A 24,554-nucleotide genomic window follows, 5' to 3' on the forward strand; every position below is an offset into this window, starting at 1 on the left:
ATTAATTTAATAAAAAATAACTAAATATCATCATCATCAATACAGCTATTTTATAGCTAGTTTTACCAGACATGTGCAGACGATGTGGCAACGCCGGTTGGCACATCCCACACACAACAAATTGTTTATTCCAGAAATCGTGCTGTATTTAACGAAAAACAAACTGCAACACGCCACACAGCAGTTCCACAAAGTGCGAAGACGGCTATTCGAGGAATTCTCCAAACCGCCGCCAGCCAACTGCTCTACCCGGCGATTTCCAGAACAGCCCACAGCCGCTGCCAGAGCCACACCATTCCACTTTGGAGCCTTTCGGTTGGGTTCGGTTGAACAATTAGCGATTTGCCCGGTGCGTCCAGAAAGGCTTGTAAAATTGGCAAGATAAGTAAGCAGAGCACAAAGATGCCGCCAGCGTCAGCGGTGAACAATAGCAATGCGGCCGCCCAGGCGGCGAAGGCCGAGCGGGCGGAGAAGCTGCGCGGAGCTCTGAAGGGCTTCATCGTGGCAGATCGCCAAAGGCGCCAGGAGGAGTACGAGGCGCAGTGCGAGGAACAGCGGCTACGGAGGGAGCGTGAGGAGGTCGAACGCCAGACTAACCAGTCGCTGGAGGACACGCGCGGCGAGATCACGCGCCTGGACGAGCAGCTAGCCGATTTGCACAGTCAGAAGCACCAGCTCACCGTGCAGCTGAAGAAGGTGCTCAACGAGGACGAGACGCGGAAAAAGCAGGCCAAGGAGAACGAACTGTTTGCCATGCAGCAGGCAGCCGCCAGCGTGGCCAGCGGTCCGGTCTTCCTGCCACCCCTGCGCCTCCAGCACCATCAGTTGCTGCAAAAGGTGAGTGAGATCCATGCCACGGTCACGGAAAAAGACTTCCTGCTAATTCTTGATCTGCTTTCAGCCACCTCCCGGCACCCAACCAGCCAAGCGGGGAAGGAGCCCCTCGCCACCCAATCAGCACCAGGCGTATTACAAGAGCGCTGCTAGCTACGCCCAGCAGAGTAAGCCCAGGCCCTGCTCATGTGCTATACTGGCCCACTGGTCCTTGTACAGTGAACGCTGCCAAAGGCAGAGTGACTTTAACACCCATAACAAAGCATTCAAACTTTTTGTCAAACTCCTCTGACTCGAACAGAATGGCAGTGCTTCCATTATCAGAATTTCAACTGGAATCCAGTTTTTCCGAAAGCTAGAAGATACTTTGGTAGTGGTTGGGGATATATGTATAGAGAGGAAAAGAGAAAAAATAACTTTAGGCTATCGATATGATTAAAAATTACCCTTTTTTTTCGAATTTATTCGACCCAGAGATCCCTATGCTTAAAGATAAATGAATACATACACTGCGCGTCACCAGATTAGCGCCCCCCTTGGTGCTCGCGTTTGAAGTAAAATATTATCAAAACTATTAAAGATTGAACTGTACAATTATTATCCAATATAATTCGATTAATTCTCTAAATAAAAACATATATTAGAACGCAGTTGGTATTTGCATAGAATTGTATTAAATTAAAAACTAAAGAAACACGTTTATTTGGAAGAAAAAACTGCGTCATCAGATTAGCGCCCCCAAAATATAAATTTAAACATCTTTCTTAACTTGCTGAGCACAGCAACTATTTTTTTTTTTGCTGTTAAATTAAACATTTTTCTTCAATTTGACATACAATATGGGCAGAGGAACAATCTTATCTTCGGAGGAAAAATCGAAAATCGAAGCGTTTAATGAATGTGGACTTTCTCTTCACAAAATCGTCGAAAAAACGAGAAGACATCGCAAAACCATTGCAAATTTTCTTCAAAATAAGAAAAACTATGGAAAAAATTACAAAGGAGGTAATAACAGTGTTATTAGTTCAGCAGATCGCAGTTTTATACTCCGAGTGGCGTGCAACTTCCACGACTCGACCGTCAAAATAATAGAAAAAACTTGTGTTAAGACAATAAAATCGACTTTTTTAAAGGTGATCAAGAAAGCTGACCCTTTAAAGAGGCTAAAACTAAAAAAAAAACCACCCCTTAACCAAGTGCGAACAGAATTTCGCCTAAAGTTTGCTCACACGCATATGACATGGTCCAATGAGAGGCATAACGTCGTATTTTCAGACGAAAAAAATTTAACCTAGAGGGTCCTGACGGATATAATTATTATTTCCACTATTTACGCAAGGAAGAGCATCATCTGGATCGCTTACATAGTCGGGTTGGAGGAGTAATGGTATGGGGAGCCATATCCTATTATGGCAACTGCGAACTGCAGTTTTTAACCCCAAAGATGAACGCGGAAAATTACAATTGCGTTCTAAAAACAGCATTTCCCGTTTTTAAAAACTTATTTCGAAATCTGAAATAGCATTTTCAGCACGACTAAGCCCCAATCCACAGAGCCCGGTCCGTAAAACTATGGAATCAAAAGGAAAATGTCAGTGTCCTGGAGTGGCCCCCATACTCCCCAGACCTGAACATAATAGAAAACGTCTTGGGATGGTTAGCTAGGAAGGTGTACGAGGCTGCCAAGCAATATGCTACCAAGGAGGATTTAATTCACAGTATAAAACAGGCCTGGTCAACAATAACGTTGGAATATTTCAAAAACTTGTATGACTCTCTCCCCAATCGAGTTTGTGAAGTCCTTGTAAACAAGGGAGGGGCAACCCATTATTAAATTTCCTTAAAAATGATTAAACTTAATCATAAAATTGTTAAAGATAGTATTTTGTAAGAACTTTATCAAAAAAAGTTAAGTTAATGTAGGTGGCGCTAATCTGATGACGCAGTTTTTTCTTCCAAATAAACGTGTTTCTTTAGTTTTTAATTTAATACAATTCTATGCAAATACCAACTGCGTTCTAATATATGTTTTTATTTAGAGAATTAATCGAATTATATTGGATAATAATTGTACAGTTCAATCTTTAATAGTTTTGATAATATTTTACTTCAAACGCGAGCACCAAGGGGGGCGCTAATCTGGTGACGCGCAGTGTATATATACTTTTTCGCTTCACATGTGATCCTTATCAGTCATTCAAAGGTTGGCTTATCTTAGATAAGCCCAGGAAATTTCCTAACTATTAAAAATTCTTATAGAAACAGCTCTATTTTTAAGGAAACAAGAGTTTGAAGCCCTTAGATAGCACATTTTAAACTAAAAGTAATTTAATTAGCTTCAATTCTGCGAAAGATAAGTGTGAAAAGAATGCGGGATGTATTCATTTTACAAATGTCTCGATAATTAACTATAAATCAGAATAGTATTTGTGTTAGTTATTTCGATAATCTATCTGCTAAAAGGCTGTCACATAATTATAATATTTTATATATTTTAAATAGTTTTAAATCTGAAAAAAGATGTAGGTAGTGCCTGCTTTGGTTCGAGTTAGGGGATATCGACTGGGAATCATAACTATCCTGGTGGTCAACTGCTCTGCGGAGCCTTCACTGTAGTTGATTAACCACACCAACTAACTAACCCCCCGTCCGTCCCGCTCAAAGAGAAACTCATCTGACTGCGCACACTAACCGCTAACAACACAGGCACACAACTTATATGTTCATTTCGTTATTTGTTTACGATCGATTCGCAGAACACGATGACTACCGTCGTGCCGCGGACTATGCTAGATTATCATGGAACAGTAAGCACCTCACTCGCAATACCAAGACCGAGAGATCCTCCGCCAAAAACTAACGAAGCCTCGAGTCTCTAATGAACGACGCTTTCTCCTTCTCCCTCTTTGCAGAGACCACTGCTCAGTATCCGGGCACGGGAACGATCTTCTACCAGACGGCCGCCGCTCCGCCGACGACGCAACACCAGGCGGAGGCCCGCCTACAGTCCATCTACAACTACAATCTGCCTTTGCGCCAAGCGTACTTGGAGCTGCCCAGCGCCACCGTCAGCAAGCCCCCGGACTCGCAGTCAGCCAAGGCTCCGCCACCGCAGCCGATGCAGGTGCTCCACATTAACCTCGATCAGCCGGCCATCTCGCAGGCGGATCTTGTGGTTCAGGCCGGCGGCAGTCTCACGGCGAAGGCTAATCAGCCGCAGGTGACCATGGAGAAGCTGCCGGGCTACCACATCGAGGTGAAGCATCCTGAAGGCCCGCCCCCAAGCCATCTGCCGCCCCCGCCGCCACATCTGCTGTCGGAGGGTGTCATCTTCAAGCCTCTTCTCAGCGAGCTGTCGCTGCATCCCAACGTTCTACAGATAAGCAGCAGCCAGGTGGGTTATCCCTCATCCTCCACGGTTCTTTAAACATTTGACTAATGTCCTGTCAGTTCCCTCAACAGAACGCCAAGGCGGCGGGCAGCATCACGCAAGGCTATGCCCCGGGACGAGGTGGATCTGCCCACGAACAGCAGTTGGCCCGGCAACAGCTGGCGATGCTGCCGGGAGCCCCGCCAGGATCTGTGTCGGGCTCCGCTCAACCGCCGCCTGGTCAGCAGCTGCACTATCCGCGACGCTTGTTTTAGCCCCGCTGAGGATTTAGTACGGAACTCACTCACTGATATACTTACGATTTTAAATGGAAATTATACTGACTATGCTGCCCACTTGGAGGCGGTCACACGAAATAAAGCACACAACTATGGCGTCCCTATTTTCCAATCGAAAGCTGAGAGTTTATTTGGATTTCTTTGTTTGAATTTTTCTGGGGATACTAATAGAAATTCGCTTTAAAAGTGTTTCAAGGCAGGGGAATGAATCGAGTAGAGTGTCAGGGAACTGCGAAATTCCCTTCCTCCCGAAATCCCAAGCCAATTTGGATTCCTTCTACAATGTGCTGATAAGAAATATGTAGCAAAAAAAATTCCAGGAAAATTGTAGATAAGTGTTAATTAAAAATTAACAGTCAGTGACATGTAAAGTGTCAGGGGAACTGCGGAATCCCCTAGGGGTAACTCTATCACTCAGCGGTATTTAAATCCCAAGCCAATTCGGATTCCTTCTACAATGTGCCGATAAGAAATATGTAGTAAATTTTGTACAGAAGTGTTCATAAAAAAATCCAACTTACCAGTCAGCGGATTTTTCTGACCGTTCTCTGAACACAGAGGCGATGACAAAGGGTATACGGTTTAACCAAAATGCAGTTCTTATGTGTTAAAGTATTATTTGAGCACTTGTTTTTTAGGGATAGCAACGACTTGCATATGTAAGCTAGATTTTTCATATACTAAAGACACCGATACTGATTTTTTCATATTATAAGCAGCATATTATAATCAAATTTTGATGATATGTAAAACCATATTTTAGTATCGTGAATAATAGGTACTTACCGCTTAAAGGTGGCTTAAATAGGTACATAGATAGATGAAAATGGCTAGATTGACTCGTCTGGTGATGATAAACTAGAATAATATTTATGGCGCTGCAAACTTCTATTGAAAATTATAACAGTGGCACCACCCGCAACATCTGATAAAAATGATAAAGATTACTTTGGTTTCGATAAAGCTTAAAAATGTTGTATAAAATCCAATCCATTAATTTCAAAGAAATTTCAATATACAAGGAATATACTGTTCATTCTTTTTTGCTCATTTTTGCTTGGGAATGCTACTTTTTACAAAGCCTCTGCTTATTTGAAAGTCTGGAATTTGTTTATACCCGGAATATCGCATAGAGTGCACGTCCAAGCTGCTCATTGTTTGTTCAGCTGCGGAAACGATTCTGAATGCTAATCTGATCATCAGGCATGTAATATTTTGTTTTTGTTAGGTTAGCGCTACGATAACCTGATCATGCTGTTCTCGGAATCCCAACTGCGAACTTTTCCTTGCCAATAATTGCCCTCCCCTTGAGCGATGGGACAATCGCACTTAAGTCATTCACTACTTAGCGGTAATTTGACATTTTCCAAGAGGCTATGAGTTGCTGGGGTGGAGGAAGCACAGTCCAGAAATGGCAAGCAAATGATTCACAATCGTTCCTATATTGTTGATAATTGGTGAACACGGCACAGAGAGAAATTCCATTTGATGATGACTCTAAGATGCATATAGGGAATACATATAGAAATAAAATTAAAAATAATTTTTATGTAGTTTTAAAGAAAACGATACATTCTATATTCATATGTTTGTATCTGAATGGATGAATTCAATATAAATATTTAGGGTGTTCCGCTAAAAAGTTATAATAATATAATATAATATACGTGAACTCATTATATTATTTTTCCTAATCAACTTATTAATTTGATTGACGTACATATGTACCTATTTTGCAATATTTTTTTATTTTTAATATTGTATTGCAGCTATTTTTATGTATGTATGTATACCTCTCTGACTCGTATTGGAAGGCTTTATTAAAAATATGAGAAAATTGTTTAATTTTTAAATAATTTTTTGTTATTTCAATTAAAATATAGAAACATAAATTCTCATACACATATGTATATGTAAATTCTTTTAATCTTAGTAGTAGCATATTGGGAATGTTTAGGAATATTTAAATTTAACTTAATAATTATTTACATTTTACAATTATTTGATACAGCGATTGACAGTGGTATCCAGTTGTATTCTAAATAAATCCATGGAAATATTTCTATATATTCTATTCACCTTTGGTCATGTTCTGCCGATAATTTCGCCTAAAGATACAGAATATTTGTATGACAAATTTTAATAAATTTATTTTTTTATGTGCTCTTGTTGTGGAACTACATTTACATACGGAACAACGTGAGGTTAATTGCCCGGAGCCACACTTGTTAATTAGCAATGTCAGCGGGTGCGAGTGGAGCGGCTGCTAGACAGCTGGCTGGCGTTCGTTCTCTTTTCTGGAAATCCAAAAATAATGATTCCAAGCCACGTTTTCACCCAATTGGATTACGTAAGCTGGAAACCAGTTTGGGGCGTTGTTGTTAATGCTGCCTCCATTATTGCGGCTGGCTAGTGTGTCAAGGAAAAGTTACAGACAATTACAATGCTCGAGCGCCTCGCCTCGCCTCCCCCGGTCCCGGGCAAGTAATTAAAAACGGAAGCCATGCCCGAAGCCATAGCAATGGGTTCCCTCTGAAATTTCCAATGCTTCAAAACAAACTGGTTGCTGGTTCATGGCTTATACTTTCGTGAAAAGTCCGCCTACGACACCCAGAAAACCGCAAAAAAAACACGTTCGCCAGCTGCCGTGGAAATCGAACCGAAAGTTTTGCGGTTCACCGGTACAGTCGAACTTCTGTGTCGGATATTTATCAGATTTTCATATTTTTCAGTCTTTTGTAAATAGCGATCGGCAACAAACGAGTCGATCTGGACAACTGTACAAAAAAACGATACGCCTCCGTAAATCATCAAAGAAGTATAAATATATTTTTTTCAAATTCCTTTAAAAAATAATACAAAATATGTATGTGTAATAAGTTTATTTTTGAAAACGTATTAATTTTTTTAGTAAAATATAATATACATTATTGTTTTTATCGATAAAAGTTTTATGATTCACTTATTAATAAATGTAATAATAATAAGAAATATTATTTAAGTGTAAGTAGTTTTAAAAATAAATTACACAAATTGTAATGGAACACTTTTTAAATAATTACACAAGGTCTGAAACAATTAAATCCAATTTTTCACGATAAAAATATATTCTAGTCGAATATGGAGGGGGGTTAGTAACTAGGCCTAGATTACAGGGGCCTTATATTAACGATTTTCCAGAGGGACTATGGCAACGGTAATCGCCGTAGCAGGTAACCAACAACAAATGGCGACCGCAAACCGCATTTGCATAAATAAACAAGCGCGATTGGTAACGGAGAGCGGAAAACAAGTTAGTGCAATTAAAGCGTCGCGGGGGGGTGGGCGAAGCGTAACCAAAACAAAAGCTACGCGCCAATATCAAGGTGCGTACGTGTGAGCGTCGCGCTGCGCCTGTGTGGGTGCGAATCAACAGGCGGTTAGACGATCTCTCGGCTGGTCGCTGTTTTCAGTCTTCATTGACATTCACTCGCGAACGGTTCAAAAAAAACTTTAGCGCGCGCAAAGCTCACCCAGAAAACAATCTAAGCGGAAAAAGGCGTGTGTGAGTTTTGTTTTTGAATTGAGTGTGCATGTGCATGTGTGTGTGTGGTAGTGGGAGTGAGAGAGGTAACGCAGTCAGTGTTGCAAAGCGTTGGCCAGCCAAGTGCAGTGAGATCGCAAACACTTGATACACTAGTCGTCCCGCTCGCACTTGCGGCGTCGCCACCGGCCAGAGCAAATGTCAAAGTCTGTCTCTTCAGTAGCAAAACAGAAACGTCGCCAAGAAACAGCAGAATCGGCGACAAAATTAGGCATTTAGCACGGCGTACATATAGATTGGGCCAGCGTAACGACATAACGAGTGTGTTTTGGTAAAGTGACGTCAACTGCCGAGCGCTGAGTGGCAGCACAACAGCCCCGAAACCGAAATCCCGCTAACAAACGAACAATTTGCAGGCGCCAGATACTTAATGGAGGCTGCCAAGGAATATGTGTGGGCCAAGTACCAGGGCTTATGTAACTACCTGGAGCGGGACACCGTCGGCAGCGAGCTGGCCATCTACGGCACCTCGGCCCTGATGCTGGCTGTGGCCTACGCGAAGCGCAAGCCCGCCTACCTGGTGCGCCAGTTCAAGCAGCCCTCGCACATCCCGGAGCGGCTGATCAGCGAGCGTGTGATGCATACGGGCCGCATTGCCGGCGTCCAGCAGCGCGACCAGGACACCCTGCTGCTGATCCAGCACCGGCCGCTGATTCCGCTCTTCACCAGCCGCAAGCGCCTGCTGCCCGTGAAGCTGCCCGGCGTGCGGGTGGACGCCAACGGCTACTCCTGGCTGCAGCAGTGTCTGGTCGGGCGCGAGGCCACCTTCCTGCCACTGAAGAGCGGGCGGGATGATTACGTCGTCTGTCAGCTGTGCCTGGTGCATCCGCCCAAGGGCGACCGTCTGGTGGACGTCTCCGAGACCCTGCTCAAGCTGCGGTTTGCCCGATTCGCCCAGGACGCCGCCGCCAGTGTGAAGCGGAATGACAAGTACTACCAGTACCTGCGCAAGGTGGAGCGGACCACCGCCGAGAAGGAGGCGTGGCTGTCGTGGGCCGCCGGCCACCCCTACATCTGGCGGCGCTACTATGAGCTGAAGCAGCGTCTGCTGCCCAAGGAGAAGCTGCTGCCCGAGCTGGTGCGCTGATGCCGGCAGGGATCAGACGACCCCTACACCTCCCTATAGTTTAGTTCCAGGGTCAGTTGTAGCCCAACGAAACGAACGACAATCGATACCCCGGCGGTACGTGAGATCGTGTGCTAATTTCCACACTCAGCGAAACCTGAACGCCAGCATTTTTTCTTCGTTAATATAAACAAAATGTTGTTTTTGCCACGGATGACATCAGTGCGTGTGCCCGTGTGTGTGTGTGTACGTGCGTGTGTGTTTGTTGCCCAAATAAAATGATATAATAATACTTAACTTTCCACTGTATTTGAGAAATACGTATCTGAATTTCCCAATTCCGTTCTTTTTCTCGTTCCCCGGACGATCAGTTGCAGTTCTTCCTCCACCTCCACCAGCAGCACCCACCGAAAGACCGAAAGCAAAATGAGCTGCGGAATCTCCATGGTTAAATACATTCTATTTATATTCAATTTGCTCTGTTCGGTGAGTAAAAACATCGTGGATTATATCATTTTCCAGGCCAAGCCCAGTTCAGTCTCCATGATATCATAACTTTGCTACGGTACAAACTGGTTTTCTTCGCGATCGAAGCCGAGAAAAAAAAAAGGGGGGAAAAGTGTTTTTTGCCTTTTTCTCTCTGAGAAAGTTAAAGCCTACAAAACTGGTTGAGAACAATGCCTTTGGGAACGTTGAAGGCGGTTACAGAATTATACTCATTAAAATTGTAAATGATAGGGAACGTGTACAGAAATAATTAGCAAATAAAGATATCCAGATTTCGATGATTTTTTTTAAGATCCCATTTGAAGGGTTATGTGCTTGAGATCATCAGTAGGGATGTACATACACATATCGAGAGGAAAAATAAAATACATTGACAAAAATATAATATAAATCCGAAAAATCGTAGATATAAAGAACTTTAAAATATCGAAAAATATCGCATTTACCATAAAAATATCGCGAGATATCGAAAAATATTTAAATAGAACTTCGATTTATTGCATTCGATATTTATATAGAATATTGAAACAGTATCTATATTTTGTGCCATCCCTGATCATCAGTGTGTGCCAAACCCGTTATTAAATTTGGGCTACCTAAGTGACGTAGTGGTGGTCAAGAGATTCTGTATACCAAAAGGTATTTTGTTTACTTTGGTTGGTTAAAAACAAGTTTGGCTTGGAGCCACAGAGTTTCCCACATCCGAGCCGCAGAAACATGCATCCCATTAACTGGCATCCGCTCGAGGTTAACTGGTTTCAAACAGCAAAACACACCAAGCACAATCGTCGAAACGCCAACAAGCAGCCACCATTTGTGGCATTTTGGATATATTTGTTTTGCAACTTCTAACTAACTGACTCTCGGAGTCGCTGCACCGCCGCATGAAACTGTACTCGGGGGGCTAACCAGTTTTGAGCCCTGATTTGCAGGTGTGAGGTGGTCACCGTAATTATTCTCGTCATGTAAAAGATGTCACTACCTCTAGGTACTTTGATTTAGTAATGAATCATTTTTTAAATAGAATTCTATGAGAAATCTGTGATAATTGAGAATAAAAACTTCAGTTCTGAAATTAATTAATATATAGAGATGTATTGCATGAAGTTGCAAAGTTTAAAACATACAAAGATCAACGAAAAGCTCGAAAATTACAGTTGTTTCAAACCATTCAATGGGGTAGTATCCCTCTGGTTTCCATTTAAGTTATATTTTCAATTGCTCCAAAATACGAGCAACCATTTATTATTAACTTTTAAAAAAAATGATAAACGGCCAATAAAAATTGTATTTGGCCATAAATTTTAGCTTTCAAGCCTACCTAATTACAATTTGGAAAACTGTCAAGAACTAAGTGGAAAATAAAGAACTTTAAATTGACGTCTATATGGAAATATCTTCCTGATAAGTAAATGAAAATGAGTTCTAATAAGGTGAACTCTTGATGCCCTTTACAATATGGAAGAGTTAAGCAAAAGAATTTTTCTAAAAACACTTCCAGTGTAACAGAAAATTGCGTAATTACTTTACAGGGGACGCCCGAAAATAGTTGACTTAATTAAATGTGAACTTGCTCCCATTGTGGGGCGAGCCAAAAACTCTGTAAAAAACAATAAACATTGCTGCCGCACACGCAGACAATGTAAATGGGCGACGGTCACAGTAGACTTGAACTCAATTTTCCACGTATCGGGACAGAAATACCGGACGGGTGGGTGTGAATCTATATACGTAAATGGTTAGGCAATGGCGCTCTCATCTCTCTGATCTGATCCGATCTGATCCCACCCAATGTACGGCCCAGCCCGTCGAGTTAGTCATGCTGCAGCCTTAATAATACTTATGGGTTAGATAATTGGATAAATCGGACAACTGCACGGCATCTAATCTGCCGAATGACGCAGAGCGATAAATAAATCAAAGCCAAAGTAAATTTGTTTTTGATAAATGCTATATAGCGTACAATCGTGGACATAAGTATTTTGACACAGATAATGGCTATATTCCAGCGCGTGTCTCTTTGTACTCGTAAAAGTTACTGGATCCATTTTACTTTCCAGTAAGAGATTATATTTAAATCTTTAATAGAGCAAAAGATGTTACTGATAAGTAAATTAACTTCTTTGCTATGTCACGTGATGTGAGAGATCATGCATTTTTGGGTGGACAAAAATATTTTGACATTGCATTCAATCAGTTCTCATTTGTTTCGTGCGCATTAAAGGACGTTGTTTGATATTTATAACTCCAGCTTATAAATCTTTTAGCAGCTTTAATACATTATTTGTCAATTTTCCTAATTTCTGTACCGTTATTTAATGAAAATATGGGTAAAACACGGGAGCTAAGCCAAATCCAGCAAAACAAAATAGTAATTAAGTACCAAGCAGGTATTTCGGTCCAGAACCTCAGCATATTTTATAAAGTACCCCGACAAACAAAATTAACAAACATAAACAGACAAATTCGACGAATAATTTAGTCAGAAAAGGACGACCTTGCAAAACTACGCCTAGACAAGAACGTCTAATCTTTGCAAAATTTAAAGAACATGTCCTTATTAAACCAAACAAAGTTTCAATGGAAGTTAAAAACGATTATGATATTTTAATTAGTAAAAAAACAGTTGAAATATTATTTAAAGAGGCTAATTTTGATACTTTGTGGCCCGTCAGATACCTTTCATTTCACCTAAAAATGAGTTAAAACGATTAGCCGATTAGGCCGCACTTTCTTGCGAATATTTTTTGGTAATCTGCAGTAAATTTCTTTTTTTTAACCATGGTACTCAAAAGGACTCTCATCGGTCCACAAAATTTGTTCCCAAAACGATTGAGGCTGTTAACAAATGATTTGGCAAAGGCTAATCGTTTCAACTCATTTTAAGGTGAAATGACGGGCCACATTAGTAGCAAAGTTAGCCTTTTTAAGTCTTCTTTCAACTGTTTTTCTACTAATTTAAAAATTATAATCGTTTTGAACTTCCATTGAAGCTGCTTTTGGTATAATAAGGACATTATCTTTAAATTTTGAAAGGATTAGACGATCTTGTCTAGGCGTGGTCTAGCGTGGTCGCCCTTTTCTGACTAAATTATCCGTCGAAATTGTCAGTTTATGTTTGTCAATTTGGTAGTAAATGGTTTGTCGGGGTACTTTATAAAATATGCTGAGGTTCTGGACCGAAATACCTGCTTGGTACTTAATTACTATTTTGTTTTGCTGGATTTGGCTTAGCTCCCGTGTTTTACCCATATTTTTATTAAATAACGGTACAGAAATTAGGAAAATTGACAAATAATGTATTAAAGCTGCTAAAAGATTTATAAGCTGGAGTTATAAATATCAAACAACGTCCTTTAATGCTCACGAAACAAATGAGAACTGATTGAATGCAATGTCAAAATATTTTTGTCCACCCAAAAATGCATGATCTCTCACATCACGTGACATAGCAAAGAAGTTAATTTACTTATCAGTAACATCTTTTGCTCTATTAAAGATTTAAATATAATCTCTTACTGGAAAGTAAAATGGGTCCCGTAACTTTTACGAGTACAAAGAGACACGCGCTGGAATATAGCTATAAGCTGTGTCAAAATACTTATGTCCACGATTGTATATTGGCGATGGGTAATCTTAATTAACCAAAACGGGAGGATTGATAAGAGATAAGCTTTTTGATAGGCATGCAAATGAGTTTGTTTTGTTCGGCAAACAATAAATTATTTGAATAATAATCTATTTTGAAGTGAATAAATGTTAACCCTGCCTGTAGGTCTCACTAAGTTTACCTTATTTTCTTTAAGTGCAATCCATATATTCTAAATTATTCTCAACAAATAATAAAAAAGCTGTAAAAGCTTTCACGTTCTAATGAAAAGCTTAGGTTAACCCAATGAACATTGTAGTGAGTAAACATATTTTATTTAAATTATAAGGTAAAAAGGAAAAGTCAAAAATAAGAAGAGCAATTTAAGGGCTGTCAGCGTACTAAAAAATAAAGGAAATTCCTCAGATAAATTGTGAACAATTAGGAAAAAAATCACTATTTCGAAAACTCAAAGGCTTTAGTACTCTCGACTTTAAAGACCCTAAAAAACTCCTCTTGTCGAAAATATAGGTAAAGCCTGTCACTAATGTAATATTAAAAAAGGAATATTAAAACAAATAAATAAAAGCTCACAATGTTATGATGTTTTGGTAGTGCTTGCTCGGTCCTGTAGATTTCAAATGTTACGGATGTAGTATTTTCATAATTTTTAACACACATCTTTGTTTTTCCCAGATATGCGGAATATTGCTGATCGTGTTTGGAGCTCTGCTGTTCAGCAACATCCACAACATTGATGACTTCGCTGAGGCCCTGCGCACCCAGCAGGTGCCCATAACCATGATTGTCCTGGGTACTGTTATTCTGCTCATCTCCTGGTTCGGCTGCTGCGGCGCCATCCGCGAGTCCTACTGCATGTCCATGACGGTATGTCTTGAAGAATACCATTTATTACATTCTGTTGTACTTACTATATCATTTCCCTCAGTACTCGATCCTGCTGTTCGTCCTGATGATTGGTCAGCTGGCCCTGGTCATCTACATGTGGGTGCAGAAGGACAAGTACTTGCAGATCATGGGCGATGTGGTGGAAAAGGCCTGGGATCGTCGCACTCGTCGTGCCGACTACATGGATGCCATACAGATCAGCGTAAGTTATCAGCCCTGATGCTAAGGATTTAGATTTGTAATTAATAAATCTCTTGGCGCAGATGGAGTGCTGTGGACGCAGTGGCTATGTCGACTACTCCTTCCAGGGTTACTTCCCACCCTCTTGCTGCAAGGACACCAACAACTGCCGCACGGAAACCGTCTACAGGCGCGGCTGCAAGGCTGCCTTCGTTGAGTTCTGGGACAGGAATAGCGACATCATCAAGTATTCCGGCCTCGTGATTGCGGCCATTGAAGTAAGAGTCGAAAATCCCAATTCCTCTTTATATGTCTGATAAAAAATTTAATTTTAATTCCAGTTTGTTGGCTTTGTGTTTGCCTGTTGCCTGGCGAACAGCATTCGGAACTATAGACGCCGCGCAGACTACTAAGTCTGGGATGCAAAGGCCTTTCTAATTTTAATTGAAACCGAAAGTACGAATTATGTTGCCCAATTTTACGAATACTTCACCTGATACAGATGGCCATTGAAATTTACATAATCTCAAGTTATACACAGCGAATCCCTGGACAAATTCGAGATGATCCCTTTTATAAGATCGTTAGTTGAGAGTTTTATTGATTGTGCTAATATTTTTTACTGTACAAAATAATTTATACACCAAGAGATTGCAATAAACAGAGCAATTTATTAAATATATTCAATGTATTATGTTTATTATAATTTTAAAAATTCAATAATAAATTATGTTAAAATGTGTTCCTCTTTATAGACCCTATCAGAATAATAGATAATAATAATAATAATAACCTTCTCTATTCTCCAGATACCAGCTATAATAAGTAGAATCAGCTGTATTGTCTTATCAGAATTGAATATTTGAAATTCTTTTGAAAATTGTCGGTAGCAACAAACAAGTTTTTGCACTTAAACAGAAATGATAAACATAGGAATCGTAGAATTGTAAAGTGCTATATTAAGCACCATATAGATTAGCCAATAAGGGTTACTCAGCGCCAAGAAAAGACTGCGTGCCCATGACCTAAAGTCAATATCAGCAATAATATACTATATTTCTGCAATCTGAAATGGGTTTGTAAATATCTTTATGGTCAAAGAAAAGTACACAAAACTGTAGCATCGATAAGATCCGCTATATCTTGAAAGTCGTTTGGATAAAAACCATTTAGTTAGTCTGGTGCAGGGCCAGCGAACGGACGAAATCGATCCACAGACACTTTTTAAGGTTTCACTTGAAGGGCTTTAATAAAACCTACAACATGGGCTGCCTTTCAACCATTTGCAAATACCTCCTGTATGGATTTAACTTGATCTTTGTAATTATTGGCGTTCTGCTGATAATATTCGGATCGCTTATGGTGAGCAGTATGCACAATGCCACAGATTTCGATGGTTCGGTAAAGTCGATAGCCTTTCCGGTGTCTGTCCTTGTGATTGGATGTGTCACCTTCCTGGTGGCATTCTTTGGATGTTGCGGTACTATTCGAGATAACGCCTGTCTCACAAAAACGGTAACTGGAGTTATTATAATATAATATTGTGAACCTATAACTGATTTCCGTAGTACTCCCTGTGCATTCTTGTTTTGTTTTGCCTGCAATTATCGCTTTCTATTTGGCTGTTTATCGAATTCGACGTTTTTCTGGATATAATGAGCGATATTGTGGACGGAGCCTGGATTGATAATAATGCCGAACACAACTATCCTATGGATAATCTGCAATTAACCGTAAGTTAAAGGTTATAAAAGAAATTCTTGTATAACACCATATTTATACAGTTTAACTGCTGTGGCAACGAGGGATATGGGGATTATGGCACTGAGGTTCCTGCTTCCTGTTGCGGCTACACTGATCGCTCCCAGCAGTGCGAGGCATCTATCTACACGCTCCGGCCCAGCTGTAAGACGGAGTTTGTCGATTTTTGGTCCTCCAACATGAATATCATCCGTTGGAGCAGCATCATCATTGCACTGATAGAGCTGGGCATATCTGCGGTTTCTTTCCATTTGGCAAATAAAATGAGTAGATATTGATTTGCTTTTATTTTATTCTAAATAAAAATAAAGAAGATCCAACATTTATGCATATTTTCTGATTATTACCCCAGTTCATCCACCCTCTATACATAGGTGTAATCTTTTATCTTTGATAGTGAAAAGCGATTAGATAGATTAACTGACCTTTATAAATATTGTCAGTGCAGACCTCTTAACACAGGTATTTTATTATGTGCGATAAGCATGAATCATGTTGTGTTCAGGTTTATTTTATGGGTTTATTAGTTACACGAAGGCAGGCAAATGAAGCAGACGGATTGTTTGAGAAGCCATAATCTGAACATTCCATAGACAACTCATCATTTTATGCCATGCATTGTTTTTCATCGATCTTAAAGTACCTTTTGTACTTCCTCAATCTAGTATTTGTGGTCAGTGGAATAGTTCTGATAGTATGCGGTGCCCTACTGCTCAACAGTTTGGGTAACTTTACCAAGTTCGATGGAGTGACCATCATAACATTTCCCGTCACCTTCATCGTGATTGGCAGTGTCACCTTTCTGGTGGCATTCTTGGGAAGCTGGGGCTCTATGCGGAACAGTGCTAGTCTCATGAAAATAGTGAGTTAAGATATATCAAAAAAAGCTTTAGGTTAAGCTGATTCATTGTTTTCTTAGTATGCCATATGTATGCTGATCTTGTTCGTCCTGCAAATGGTTCTATCGATTTGGTTATTTGTTGAAAAGAACACCTTCCTGGATTTCATGAGCCGACTGGTGGATAGGGCCTGGCTCGAAAATGATTCAGCTCACGGCTATCCCATGGATGACCTGCAGTTAGCCGTAAGTTGGGTGAGGTCTTAATGAAAATGTTTCTCATTACAAATGGATGTGTGTATTTGACACAGCTGAAATGCTGTGGTAACCAGGACTATGGGGAGTATGGATCCGATGTTCCTGCCTCCTGCTGTGGCTATGATGATCGATCAAAGGAGTGTGCGGCATCCATCTATGAGCTGCGTCCTGGCTGCAACGATGAGTTTGTTAACTTGTGGGCCTCCCACTTGGACATCGCTCGACTAATCAATCTGATTATCGCCCTTTTCCAGCTGGGAATCTTCTTTATCGCATGTCATTTGGTTAAAGCTATGAGGTGGAGCTAGTTAAGGTATTGTTATTTTAATAAATAAAGAAGAGAGCGTTTCCAGACACACTTTCTTGTCTTTTTTTAGAGGAGTATTACAGCAGAAACGTTATTATTACCTACTAAATCCCTTAACAAGTCATTTCTTAAAAATTCCTCTTATCTATGCTAAGGCTAAATTATGGACACTTCCGATTCAATAAAAAATATACTTATTCTATTGAAAAATCCGCCTAAGGATAATTTGTTAATAATATGAATGTTAGTTAGCTAATTTTTGAAGAACAACAAACCTTAACAAAAAGGCTATCAATCATTGGCTTTATTGACATTTTTCCAGTGAAGCAACCTATCACAGAAATAAACATAGATAAGAATGTAGAGGGGCTTCTATACGAACATACATAAATATAAAACGTAAACGGATTCAAAAGCCATGGTCCAATACCAATAGTAAATTGTTTGAACCTAAAAAAAACCCCAGAAAGTATAACGATCCTAATCGGGCGTGTATAGTTACACCTAGAGTGCACCCGCCGAAAAAGTTTATTATAGGATTGATAGTATATAAATCATCGCGATAAGCTCGGGGACTCACGAGGAAACGGTGGCCAAGCAAAGCAATTTCTGAGTCAACCTACTAGCCAACTCTTTCTCGCTTCCTGATAAGGCCAGTGTGGGGAAGGCGGTTGAATGATTCATCTTAATAGATTGAAATTTATGAATATTAGGTAATTCTCCACCCACAAAAGAGTTTAGACCAACAAGTGATTCATTGAGTGCGTTGAGTACGCAAATGCCCGGGTTCTTACAACCTCAGCGGTGTAGTATCTGGGTGCAAGGTGATAAGATCCATTCAACGACTTTTGAAGTACATAGGTAGAGGAGAGTGCGCGATAGGAGAGAGCACTCAGAGCCAGGTACATAGGGGGTTTATGGTCGAGATAAGTTCTGCCTCCGATAAGATGAGCACTTCGAATGAGCTTTAATAGCCGCGTTCAGCCCGAGAGACAATTCAGTTTGACTAAAATAGTCGCAACGAACGAACGGATTATCCAGCGAACCCACGAGACACCCAAAAACCAGCACCATGAATTGCCTATCCGCCATGTTCAAGTACCTGCTGTACTTGCTCAACCTGATCTTTGTGGCCGGTGGCCTCCTCCTGATCGTGGTCGGCTCTATAATGCTGTCCACGATGGGTAAATTCACCGCCTTCGATGGAGCAGTCAACACTCAGACGATCCCAATTGTCATTATTGTCATTGGATGCGTCACCTTCGTGGTGGCCTTCTTCGGATGCTGTGGCACAATTAGAGAGAATGCCTGCTGCACGACCATCGTAAGTTGGTGATCCTTGTTTTGGGACCCGCGGGTCCTCTGTCTGACCATCTCCGTTTCACTCGGTTTGTGGACCTTGAAACTAATTCATTATTTCCCTTTTCAGTACGCCATCTGCATGCTGATCCTCTTCGGTCTTCAGCTGGCTCTCTCCATCTGGATCTTTTCGGCAAATGACAAGTTCCTGACCAGCATGGGCAAGGTGGTGGATAAGGCCTGGGATGAGAACAATGCTGCCCAGGGCTACCCAATGGATGTTCTGCAATTGGCCGTAAGTATAAACCTTTGCTATGGACTTCAATCAATGGAAAAGTTTCCAATCCACAGCGATTAGACACAATCTATGTCGCAAAAGAAAGCAATTACTAATGTACCTATTTTTATTACAGTTCAAGTGTTGTGGCAACCAGAACTACCAGGAGTATGGAAACAATGTGCCAGCCTCCTGCTGCGGCTACTCGGATCGCTCCCAGACATGCGAGCAGGCAATCTACTCCCAGCGGCCGGGTTGCCGGGAGGAATTCGTCGACTTCTGGGCCTCCAACACGGACATTATTCGGTGGAGCAGTCTGATCTTTGCCCTGTTCGAGCTGGGCATCTTCATCATGTCCTGCTGCCTGGCCAGCGCCATGAGGAAGCGCTAAAAACGAGAGTCTGATCTAACGCCCCTAGATGTAGTTCAGTTCTAGTGTAAAATTAACTACCAAAATACAGCATTCTCCATAAATAAACAAAAATAGGTTAAGCCCAATGAAATATTATTGCTATATTCACTGTCTATCTTTGGCCACCCGCTATCTAATCATGACAAGTTGATGTTTTTCCCGAAACTATGTCCTTATCAGTCGATAAGCCTACGACCACCTTTCCGAGATCAATTGCCCTTAGAAATGAATCACTTCCATATGCCGAATGTTATCGATTTCCCCGCCATTATCTAGCCTTCCTTGGGCCGAGATTATGATAGCAGGCACTCGCGTATCTTTTCGATATCGGCCGTGTCTCCTGGCCAATTTAAAAACGGTAGCGCAACTGGAAGACCAGTCCAATCGAACGACAGTAAACGATAAAAGTCAGAACAGAATACCCCTGGGATAAAGCTAATTAACTTATATCACCCTTGAAAGGATAACATCTAAAAGTCTTCAAAATGGGTTGTCTATCGGGAATAGTCAACTTTATTTTTTATATCGTTAATATTGTGTTTTTGGTGAGTTATGAAATAAAGTTAACACTTGCAGGACTGGAGAAAGCACTGTGGAATTATTAAACTCATTTAAATAATTTATCGGAAGAGTGTTAAATGTTACAATTTATGTGAACTTTATTGAAAACCTTTGTGTTGAATAATACCAAGAAGTGCCAAAAACTTTAGATATCGAAATTAAGCCTACAATGGGCTCAAGATGTTTTATGATATCAATTGAATCTAAGAATATTACTCAGCAGAATGTAGAAAAACATTTTAAATTCTTGTAAAATTAAATTAATTTAAATTTGTGTTTCTTAAATTTATTTATTTCTTACATTTTCTTCTTTTAATTAATACTTCATTACATGATATGGTCTGACATCATCGTTTTATAAATAAATAAAATAAATTCCTATATAACGCATCGGTCGCTTCGATTTCGATATGTTATTTGTCATTAGGTTTATCACTATTATTCATGCAACTGTGGTGGAAAAGTTAAAAACCTATTTGGCTCGTGTAATGTCATATGAATGAGGTATACGAATTTTATCAGCTAATTGACATTATCTTTCTTTTTAAAGTAAGAAAACACACATTTACCCTCAAATATATTTATATATATGTATGTATATATGTACATATAAATAAAATAAAGAGAACATAAATATAAAACAATTCATAATTTAATCGTAATTTTGATAATGAAATAACATACTTCTGAATGTAGGTCCTTTTGCCTATATTGTTAGCTCCACCAGCTAGATTTAATTTTTAAATACTTAATTTTCATTTAAAGATGCACGATAAGAAGACATTTTTTTATTTTCCCTATGATGGACTAGAAAATAAACGCTTTTAAATTTTTCCAAGTTGTCATAATATACCTTGGGCTAACCTATAGATATAATTTCAGAAAGTCCTCCTATTTATCGAAGGGTCATTTGATCTTAAGGGAGTGTCCTGAAATATTATTTAATTATTTGAATATATTACAGGCTATTCCAGAAATCACATAAGGTTTTAAAGCCAATTAAAATGTGCCATAGAGTATCCAATAATTTGTAGTATTTGCAAATATGTAAAATATTTTTTAACATAACTTTAGACTCATTTTAAAGGGGTTTCAAAAGTTATTAGTGTAGTAAGAAAAAATTTAAAAATGTATCTTAACAATATATAACAATTATCTATTACCTATTTCCAGATCGTTGGCATCCTCCTGATCGTGCTGGGCTCGATCATGTTGTCCGATTGTCCGATCAGCCACATTGACGTGATGGGGGAGGTGACAAACACCAATACTATTCCAATATGCATTACCGTTTTGGGCGGCCTGATCTTCGTGGTGTCCTTCTTCGGATGCTATGGCATTTTCCGGCAGAGTGCCTGCATGACGGGAGCGGTGAGTCTTATAGAAAAGGTTTGGATATCAAAAACTTATAAATATGCATATTTTCCAGTACACCAGCATGATTTTCGTGCTGTTTGTCCTGCAACTGGTGATCACCTGTTGGGTGTTTGTCAACCGATCGGCATTCGTTAACGATATGAAGAACATGGTGACCCTGCTGTGGAACTCCAAGGACTACAATGCCATTGGTGTTTTGGAGGAAACCTTCGGATGCTGCGGCAACACCGGATACGAAAACTATGCCACTGTGCCTGGAACATGCTGCGGCTACGTGGATCGTAGCGCTGTTTGCAGCAATCAATCCGCTTACATCAACAAACCCGGCTGCAACGCCAAGTTCGGAGAGTTCTGGTACGACAACTTGGACATCATCCGCTGGTCCGGCCTGGCCATCTGCATCTTCGAGCTAATCGTCTTCCTGATCGCCGGAGCTCTCACAAACTGCATGCGCAGGCAGGGAGCCGGCAGGCAGGGTTATGCCTAGACTACGAAGTCCACTGAATAAATTATTTCTATATGCCATAATTACTTTTACTTGGAATAAACACATTTTCAATTACCTATTTTAATGTATCTTTTAAAACTTTTATTTTTAATTTAATTTAATAATTTACTACTTAAAGTCAATCAATCAAATACATTTTTTCTTATTATTTTTTTGGCTTATGAGTCTAAGATTGAGTTTTGTTTAAAGAATGGGACAACTTGTATAGTATAATTATAGTTATAATAAACAAAAAACTATATATACATTATACAAAGGCATTTGAATTTTGCCCTGATCGACATATGTATATTTATTGAAGGAGAATTGCTTCTTTCACCAAAAACATAAAAACCCAAGTATCATGTTGTGTTCTTAACGTATCTCCCCCCCAATATAATGCCTATATTTTTATAAGCCAGAAAGTATGCAATTTTTTGATGGCATATAAGAACTATACTCAAGTAAAACTACATTCAACAAGAAGTTTATGTTCTTAACGATTCTCTATCGTACTCTCTCAGCACAAAATAAAATACCAATCTTCGCATGGTGAATTCTTTATTGATTTATAGTTTAAAAAGTTGCAACTCGTATTCAGTTTCAAAGCGAAGGCGGAGCTTGACGGTTAAAAACCTTTCCACAAATTAACAAAAATGAACAGAACTGCAAAAAATTGCAAAATGTTGCTTTACATACTTAATGTAATGCTCGCGGTAAGGACAGTTATAATAAAAGTGATTACATAATTGATAATCAGTTTTAAAATAAATTTGAAAAATGGGTCAAATGTGAAAATCTTGTTCATTTTTCACATGTCTGATCATAAAGGCTAAAGAAAGTGATATCCAGTTACGTGAACATCAAATTTGCTGTATTCAATACGTCATACTTATATCTTTATCAAATGAAGGAATTACAGTTAATGAGTTTGAACACAATCAAATACACATTTGCGCGAGAAATTCGATATAAAATGGTCGACCACTTTTTGTTTATTCCCAAAGGGAATTTCTTATCTTTCAAAAGTTGAAAGTTTTGACCAACAAAGCAACATATTTGATTTATAAATATAATTCGTTGAATTTAAATATTAAAAATAAAATTGTTACTAGATAAAGTGAATAAGTTGATCGTATAAAGTTATTCTACAAAGGATCCGAATATACAAGTTGTAAAATTATTGATTATTATTATTGTTCTTTGAGAAGTTAAGAATAATCTGATATTATTAATGTCAGATTAATGTTTTTAAATAATATTTTCCGTTTTTCAAAAGTTAAAAATATTCTGAAATTATTTGTAATAATATTTTTAATTGCATTAATGGTTTTGAATATATAGTATAGTATAGTATTTATAGTTTAGGTTTGGGCTCACTAGGTATATTAATTTACTTAACAATTGTAAATTTCAAACTTCACTTGTTTTGCGTATATGTTAATTGGGTTCCCTAACTAACGTATTATCTTTGCTTAATATCTTAAATATATCTACACTTTTAGGGCTTTGGAGTTTTATTCTTTATCGTGGGAACGATCATGGCCTATAATGTCAAAAGCAACGGATTTGTAGATGATACAACGATTATACCCATTACAGTTCAGATATTTGGAACGATCATGTGCCTTCTCACATGGCAGAGCTTCTATGGACTGGTTGCTCTTAAGCCTGGGTATCTAACTTCGGTAAGTAGAGATTTAATAAACAAATTTAAGCACTTCAAATTAATCTTGGATTTATTTTCTTTTAGAACGCCGTCTTAAACTTGATTTGTATGTTACTGCACATATATTTCGCTTGCTACTTGTGGTTGGGTCTTTCCCATGAAGTCCTGCCAACGGTGCCACATTTGTGGTTTCTGGGCTTCAATATCATGAAATGTTCCATATTTATTCCAATTATATATGAGGCAAGTTGCTTTCAGGATAGTCATTTTTCAATACTAATAACAATATTTCCACAGCTTGTTGCATTTTCAATTTCCTGCTACGTGGCTGACGTCATGCGAAATTCCGAACCGCTTATCAATGAAAGCCCTTATGCATCTTTGCTGCAGGCATAATCTTAGCTACTTATTTTATATTGTTTATTTATGTAATACAGAGTACATAGCTATATAGCATATAAAAGTATTCTTGTGATATTCATTTTAATCTCATTAAAAAATATGAAATATATTAAATACATCAACATTAAAGAACTTGAACTCTAAGACTTTCTGATATAGAAATTTGGTGCCAATTACTGGTAATTTTAATAATTAAGTATAACCGGACTATGAGATTCGTGGTTACCAATAACAATATAACATTGAATATAAATTAGTTACGGGTTTTGATGATTTGTGGTCAAATCTTAATACAAAATTGATCTGCGTGAAACAAATATGAATGTTGTAACCAAATAAACCAAGTCTTCCGCAAACTGGCTCTCTCAAAAATTACATTTTCTCATCAAAATTAAAGAATTTAATCTTGCAGTTCGGAACATTAGTTTTAGTATACATAAATGTAATTCTCATATTTTTCCTTATCCTGAAAATAGGCATAACAAATAAATTACCTTCAAATTGTGTCGCATACTTTTTGGAGGAATATTCATGAACTCGCTCACTTTATCACCGCTTTTGTTTAAATA

General features: G+C 39.1%; 8 protein-coding genes across 12 annotated transcripts; all 8 read left to right on the forward strand.

Moving 5' to 3' along the window:
• Nucleotides 1-63: 63 nt before the first annotated feature.
• Nucleotides 64-4,615, forward strand: LOC108080737 (G protein pathway suppressor 2). Of its 3 annotated transcripts, none has more exons than XM_070283215.1 (5): nucleotides 64-837; nucleotides 902-1,001; nucleotides 3,591-3,641; nucleotides 3,747-4,228; nucleotides 4,297-4,615. In XM_070283215.1, the coding sequence occupies exons 1-5, from the start codon at nucleotides 403-405 to the stop codon at nucleotides 4,477-4,479; spliced, it is 1,251 nt and encodes a 416-aa protein (XP_070139316.1). In that variant the 5' UTR covers nucleotides 64-402; the 3' UTR covers nucleotides 4,480-4,615. The 3 variants fall into 3 exon arrangements, with proteins under 3 accessions (XP_070139316.1, XP_017031085.1, XP_017031086.1); XM_017175596.3 differs by having other exon boundaries at nucleotides 66-837; nucleotides 4,285-4,615; XM_017175597.3 differs by lacking the exon at nucleotides 3,591-3,641 and having other exon boundaries at nucleotides 67-837; nucleotides 4,285-4,615.
• Nucleotides 4,616-7,918: 3,303 nt separating this feature from the next.
• On the forward strand, nucleotides 7,919-15,019 carry Tsp42Ea (Tetraspanin 42Ea). The gene is made up of 6 exons (XM_017175594.2): nucleotides 7,919-8,047; nucleotides 9,524-9,638; nucleotides 13,945-14,136; nucleotides 14,198-14,359; nucleotides 14,421-14,615; nucleotides 14,679-15,019. The coding sequence occupies exons 2-6, from the start codon at nucleotides 9,579-9,581 to the stop codon at nucleotides 14,748-14,750; spliced, it is 681 nt and encodes a 226-aa protein (XP_017031083.1). The 5' UTR covers nucleotides 7,919-8,047; nucleotides 9,524-9,578; the 3' UTR covers nucleotides 14,751-15,019.
• LOC108080733 (uncharacterized) lies at nucleotides 7,966-9,449 on the forward strand. 3 transcript variants are annotated; one of them, XM_070288525.1, is made up of 2 exons: nucleotides 7,966-8,047; nucleotides 8,443-9,449. In XM_070288525.1, exon 2 carries the CDS (start codon nucleotides 8,457-8,459, stop codon nucleotides 9,171-9,173), a length of 717 nt encoding a protein of 238 aa, XP_070144626.1. In that variant the 5' UTR covers nucleotides 7,966-8,047; nucleotides 8,443-8,456; the 3' UTR covers nucleotides 9,174-9,449. The 3 variants fall into 3 exon arrangements, with proteins under 3 accessions (XP_070144626.1, XP_070144628.1, XP_017031082.1); XM_070288527.1 differs by lacking the exon at nucleotides 7,966-8,047 and adding an exon at nucleotides 8,078-8,347; XM_017175593.3 differs by lacking the exon at nucleotides 7,966-8,047 and adding an exon at nucleotides 8,081-8,357.
• Nucleotides 15,020-15,525: 506 nt separating the features above from the next.
• Nucleotides 15,526-16,424, forward strand: LOC108080736 (23 kDa integral membrane protein-like). The gene is made up of 3 exons (XM_017175595.3): nucleotides 15,526-15,852; nucleotides 15,906-16,070; nucleotides 16,122-16,424. Exons 1-3 carry the CDS (start codon nucleotides 15,601-15,603, stop codon nucleotides 16,374-16,376), a joined length of 672 nt encoding a protein of 223 aa, XP_017031084.1. The 5' UTR covers nucleotides 15,526-15,600; the 3' UTR covers nucleotides 16,377-16,424.
• A 287-nt stretch (nucleotides 16,425-16,711) lies between these two features.
• Nucleotides 16,712-17,532, forward strand: LOC108080711 (leukocyte surface antigen CD53-like). The gene is made up of 3 exons (XM_017175547.3): nucleotides 16,712-16,960; nucleotides 17,018-17,182; nucleotides 17,248-17,532. Exons 1-3 carry the CDS (start codon nucleotides 16,712-16,714, stop codon nucleotides 17,500-17,502), a joined length of 669 nt encoding a protein of 222 aa, XP_017031036.1. The 3' UTR covers nucleotides 17,503-17,532.
• A 962-nt stretch (nucleotides 17,533-18,494) lies between these two features.
• Nucleotides 18,495-19,580, forward strand: LOC108080701 (23 kDa integral membrane protein-like). Its single transcript, XM_017175539.3, has 3 exons — nucleotides 18,495-18,825; nucleotides 18,931-19,095; nucleotides 19,214-19,580. The coding sequence occupies exons 1-3, from the start codon at nucleotides 18,574-18,576 to the stop codon at nucleotides 19,466-19,468; spliced, it is 672 nt and encodes a 223-aa protein (XP_017031028.1). The 5' UTR covers nucleotides 18,495-18,573; the 3' UTR covers nucleotides 19,469-19,580.
• A 282-nt stretch (nucleotides 19,581-19,862) lies between these two features.
• Nucleotides 19,863-21,993, forward strand: LOC108080700 (23 kDa integral membrane protein). Its single transcript, XM_017175538.3, has 3 exons — nucleotides 19,863-20,034; nucleotides 21,224-21,421; nucleotides 21,480-21,993. Exons 1-3 carry the CDS (start codon nucleotides 19,975-19,977, stop codon nucleotides 21,912-21,914), a joined length of 693 nt encoding a protein of 230 aa, XP_017031027.1. The 5' UTR covers nucleotides 19,863-19,974; the 3' UTR covers nucleotides 21,915-21,993.
• A 529-nt stretch (nucleotides 21,994-22,522) lies between these two features.
• On the forward strand, nucleotides 22,523-24,106 carry LOC108080696 (uncharacterized). Its single transcript, XM_070283232.1, has 4 exons — nucleotides 22,523-22,630; nucleotides 23,420-23,602; nucleotides 23,668-23,826; nucleotides 23,881-24,106. Exons 1-4 carry the CDS (start codon nucleotides 22,571-22,573, stop codon nucleotides 23,977-23,979), a joined length of 501 nt encoding a protein of 166 aa, XP_070139333.1. The 5' UTR covers nucleotides 22,523-22,570; the 3' UTR covers nucleotides 23,980-24,106.
• Nucleotides 24,107-24,554: the final 448 nt, after the last annotated feature.

The sequence above is a fragment of the Drosophila kikkawai genome, chromosome 2L (assembly GCF_030179895.1).
Source record: "Drosophila kikkawai strain 14028-0561.14 chromosome 2L, DkikHiC1v2, whole genome shotgun sequence".
Taxonomy (NCBI): domain Eukaryota; kingdom Metazoa; phylum Arthropoda; class Insecta; order Diptera; family Drosophilidae; genus Drosophila; species Drosophila kikkawai.

Coding starts and splice junctions, on each gene's coding strand:
- LOC108080701 (XM_017175539.3), top strand. CDS start 18,574: ATGAATTGCCTATCCGCCATGTTCAAGTACCTGCTGTACTTGCTCAAC. Junction 18,826..18,930: donor ATGCCTGCTGCACGACCATC/GTAAGTTGGTGA, acceptor TTCCCTTTTCAG/TACGCCATCTGCATGCTGAT. Junction 19,096..19,213: donor TGGATGTTCTGCAATTGGCC/GTAAGTATAAAC, acceptor TTTTTATTACAG/TTCAAGTGTTGTGGCAACCA.
- LOC108080737 (XM_017175596.3), top strand. CDS start 403: ATGCCGCCAGCGTCAGCGGTGAACAATAGCAATGCGGCCGCCCAGGCG. Junction 1,002..3,590: donor TGCTAGCTACGCCCAGCAGA/GTAAGCCCAGGC, acceptor ATCGATTCGCAG/AACACGATGACTACCGTCGT. Junction 4,229..4,284: donor TACAGATAAGCAGCAGCCAG/GTGGGTTATCCC, acceptor ATGTCCTGTCAG/TTCCCTCAACAGAACGCCAA.
- LOC108080736 (XM_017175595.3), top strand. CDS start 15,601: ATGGGCTGCCTTTCAACCATTTGCAAATACCTCCTGTATGGATTTAAC. Junction 15,853..15,905: donor ACGCCTGTCTCACAAAAACG/GTAACTGGAGTT, acceptor TGATTTCCGTAG/TACTCCCTGTGCATTCTTGT. Junction 16,071..16,121: donor TGGATAATCTGCAATTAACC/GTAAGTTAAAGG, acceptor ATATTTATACAG/TTTAACTGCTGTGGCAACGA.
- LOC108080696 (XM_070283232.1), top strand. CDS start 22,571: ATGAACAGAACTGCAAAAAATTGCAAAATGTTGCTTTACATACTTAAT. Junction 22,631..23,419: donor TACTTAATGTAATGCTCGCG/GTAAGGACAGTT, acceptor CTACACTTTTAG/GGCTTTGGAGTTTTATTCTT. Junction 23,603..23,667: donor AGCCTGGGTATCTAACTTCG/GTAAGTAGAGAT, acceptor ATTTTCTTTTAG/AACGCCGTCTTAAACTTGAT.
- Tsp42Ea (XM_017175594.2), top strand. CDS start 9,579: ATGAGCTGCGGAATCTCCATGGTTAAATACATTCTATTTATATTCAAT. Junction 14,137..14,197: donor CCTACTGCATGTCCATGACG/GTATGTCTTGAA, acceptor CATTTCCCTCAG/TACTCGATCCTGCTGTTCGT. Junction 14,360..14,420: donor TGGATGCCATACAGATCAGC/GTAAGTTATCAG, acceptor CTCTTGGCGCAG/ATGGAGTGCTGTGGACGCAG.
- LOC108080700 (XM_017175538.3), top strand. CDS start 19,975: ATGGGTTGTCTATCGGGAATAGTCAACTTTATTTTTTATATCGTTAAT. Junction 20,035..21,223: donor TCGTTAATATTGTGTTTTTG/GTGAGTTATGAA, acceptor ACCTATTTCCAG/ATCGTTGGCATCCTCCTGAT. Junction 21,422..21,479: donor GTGCCTGCATGACGGGAGCG/GTGAGTCTTATA, acceptor CATATTTTCCAG/TACACCAGCATGATTTTCGT.
- LOC108080711 (XM_017175547.3), top strand. CDS start 16,712: ATGCATTGTTTTTCATCGATCTTAAAGTACCTTTTGTACTTCCTCAAT. Junction 16,961..17,017: donor GTGCTAGTCTCATGAAAATA/GTGAGTTAAGAT, acceptor TTGTTTTCTTAG/TATGCCATATGTATGCTGAT. Junction 17,183..17,247: donor TGGATGACCTGCAGTTAGCC/GTAAGTTGGGTG, acceptor TATTTGACACAG/CTGAAATGCTGTGGTAACCA.
- LOC108080733 (XM_070288525.1), top strand. CDS start 8,457: ATGGAGGCTGCCAAGGAATATGTGTGGGCCAAGTACCAGGGCTTATGT.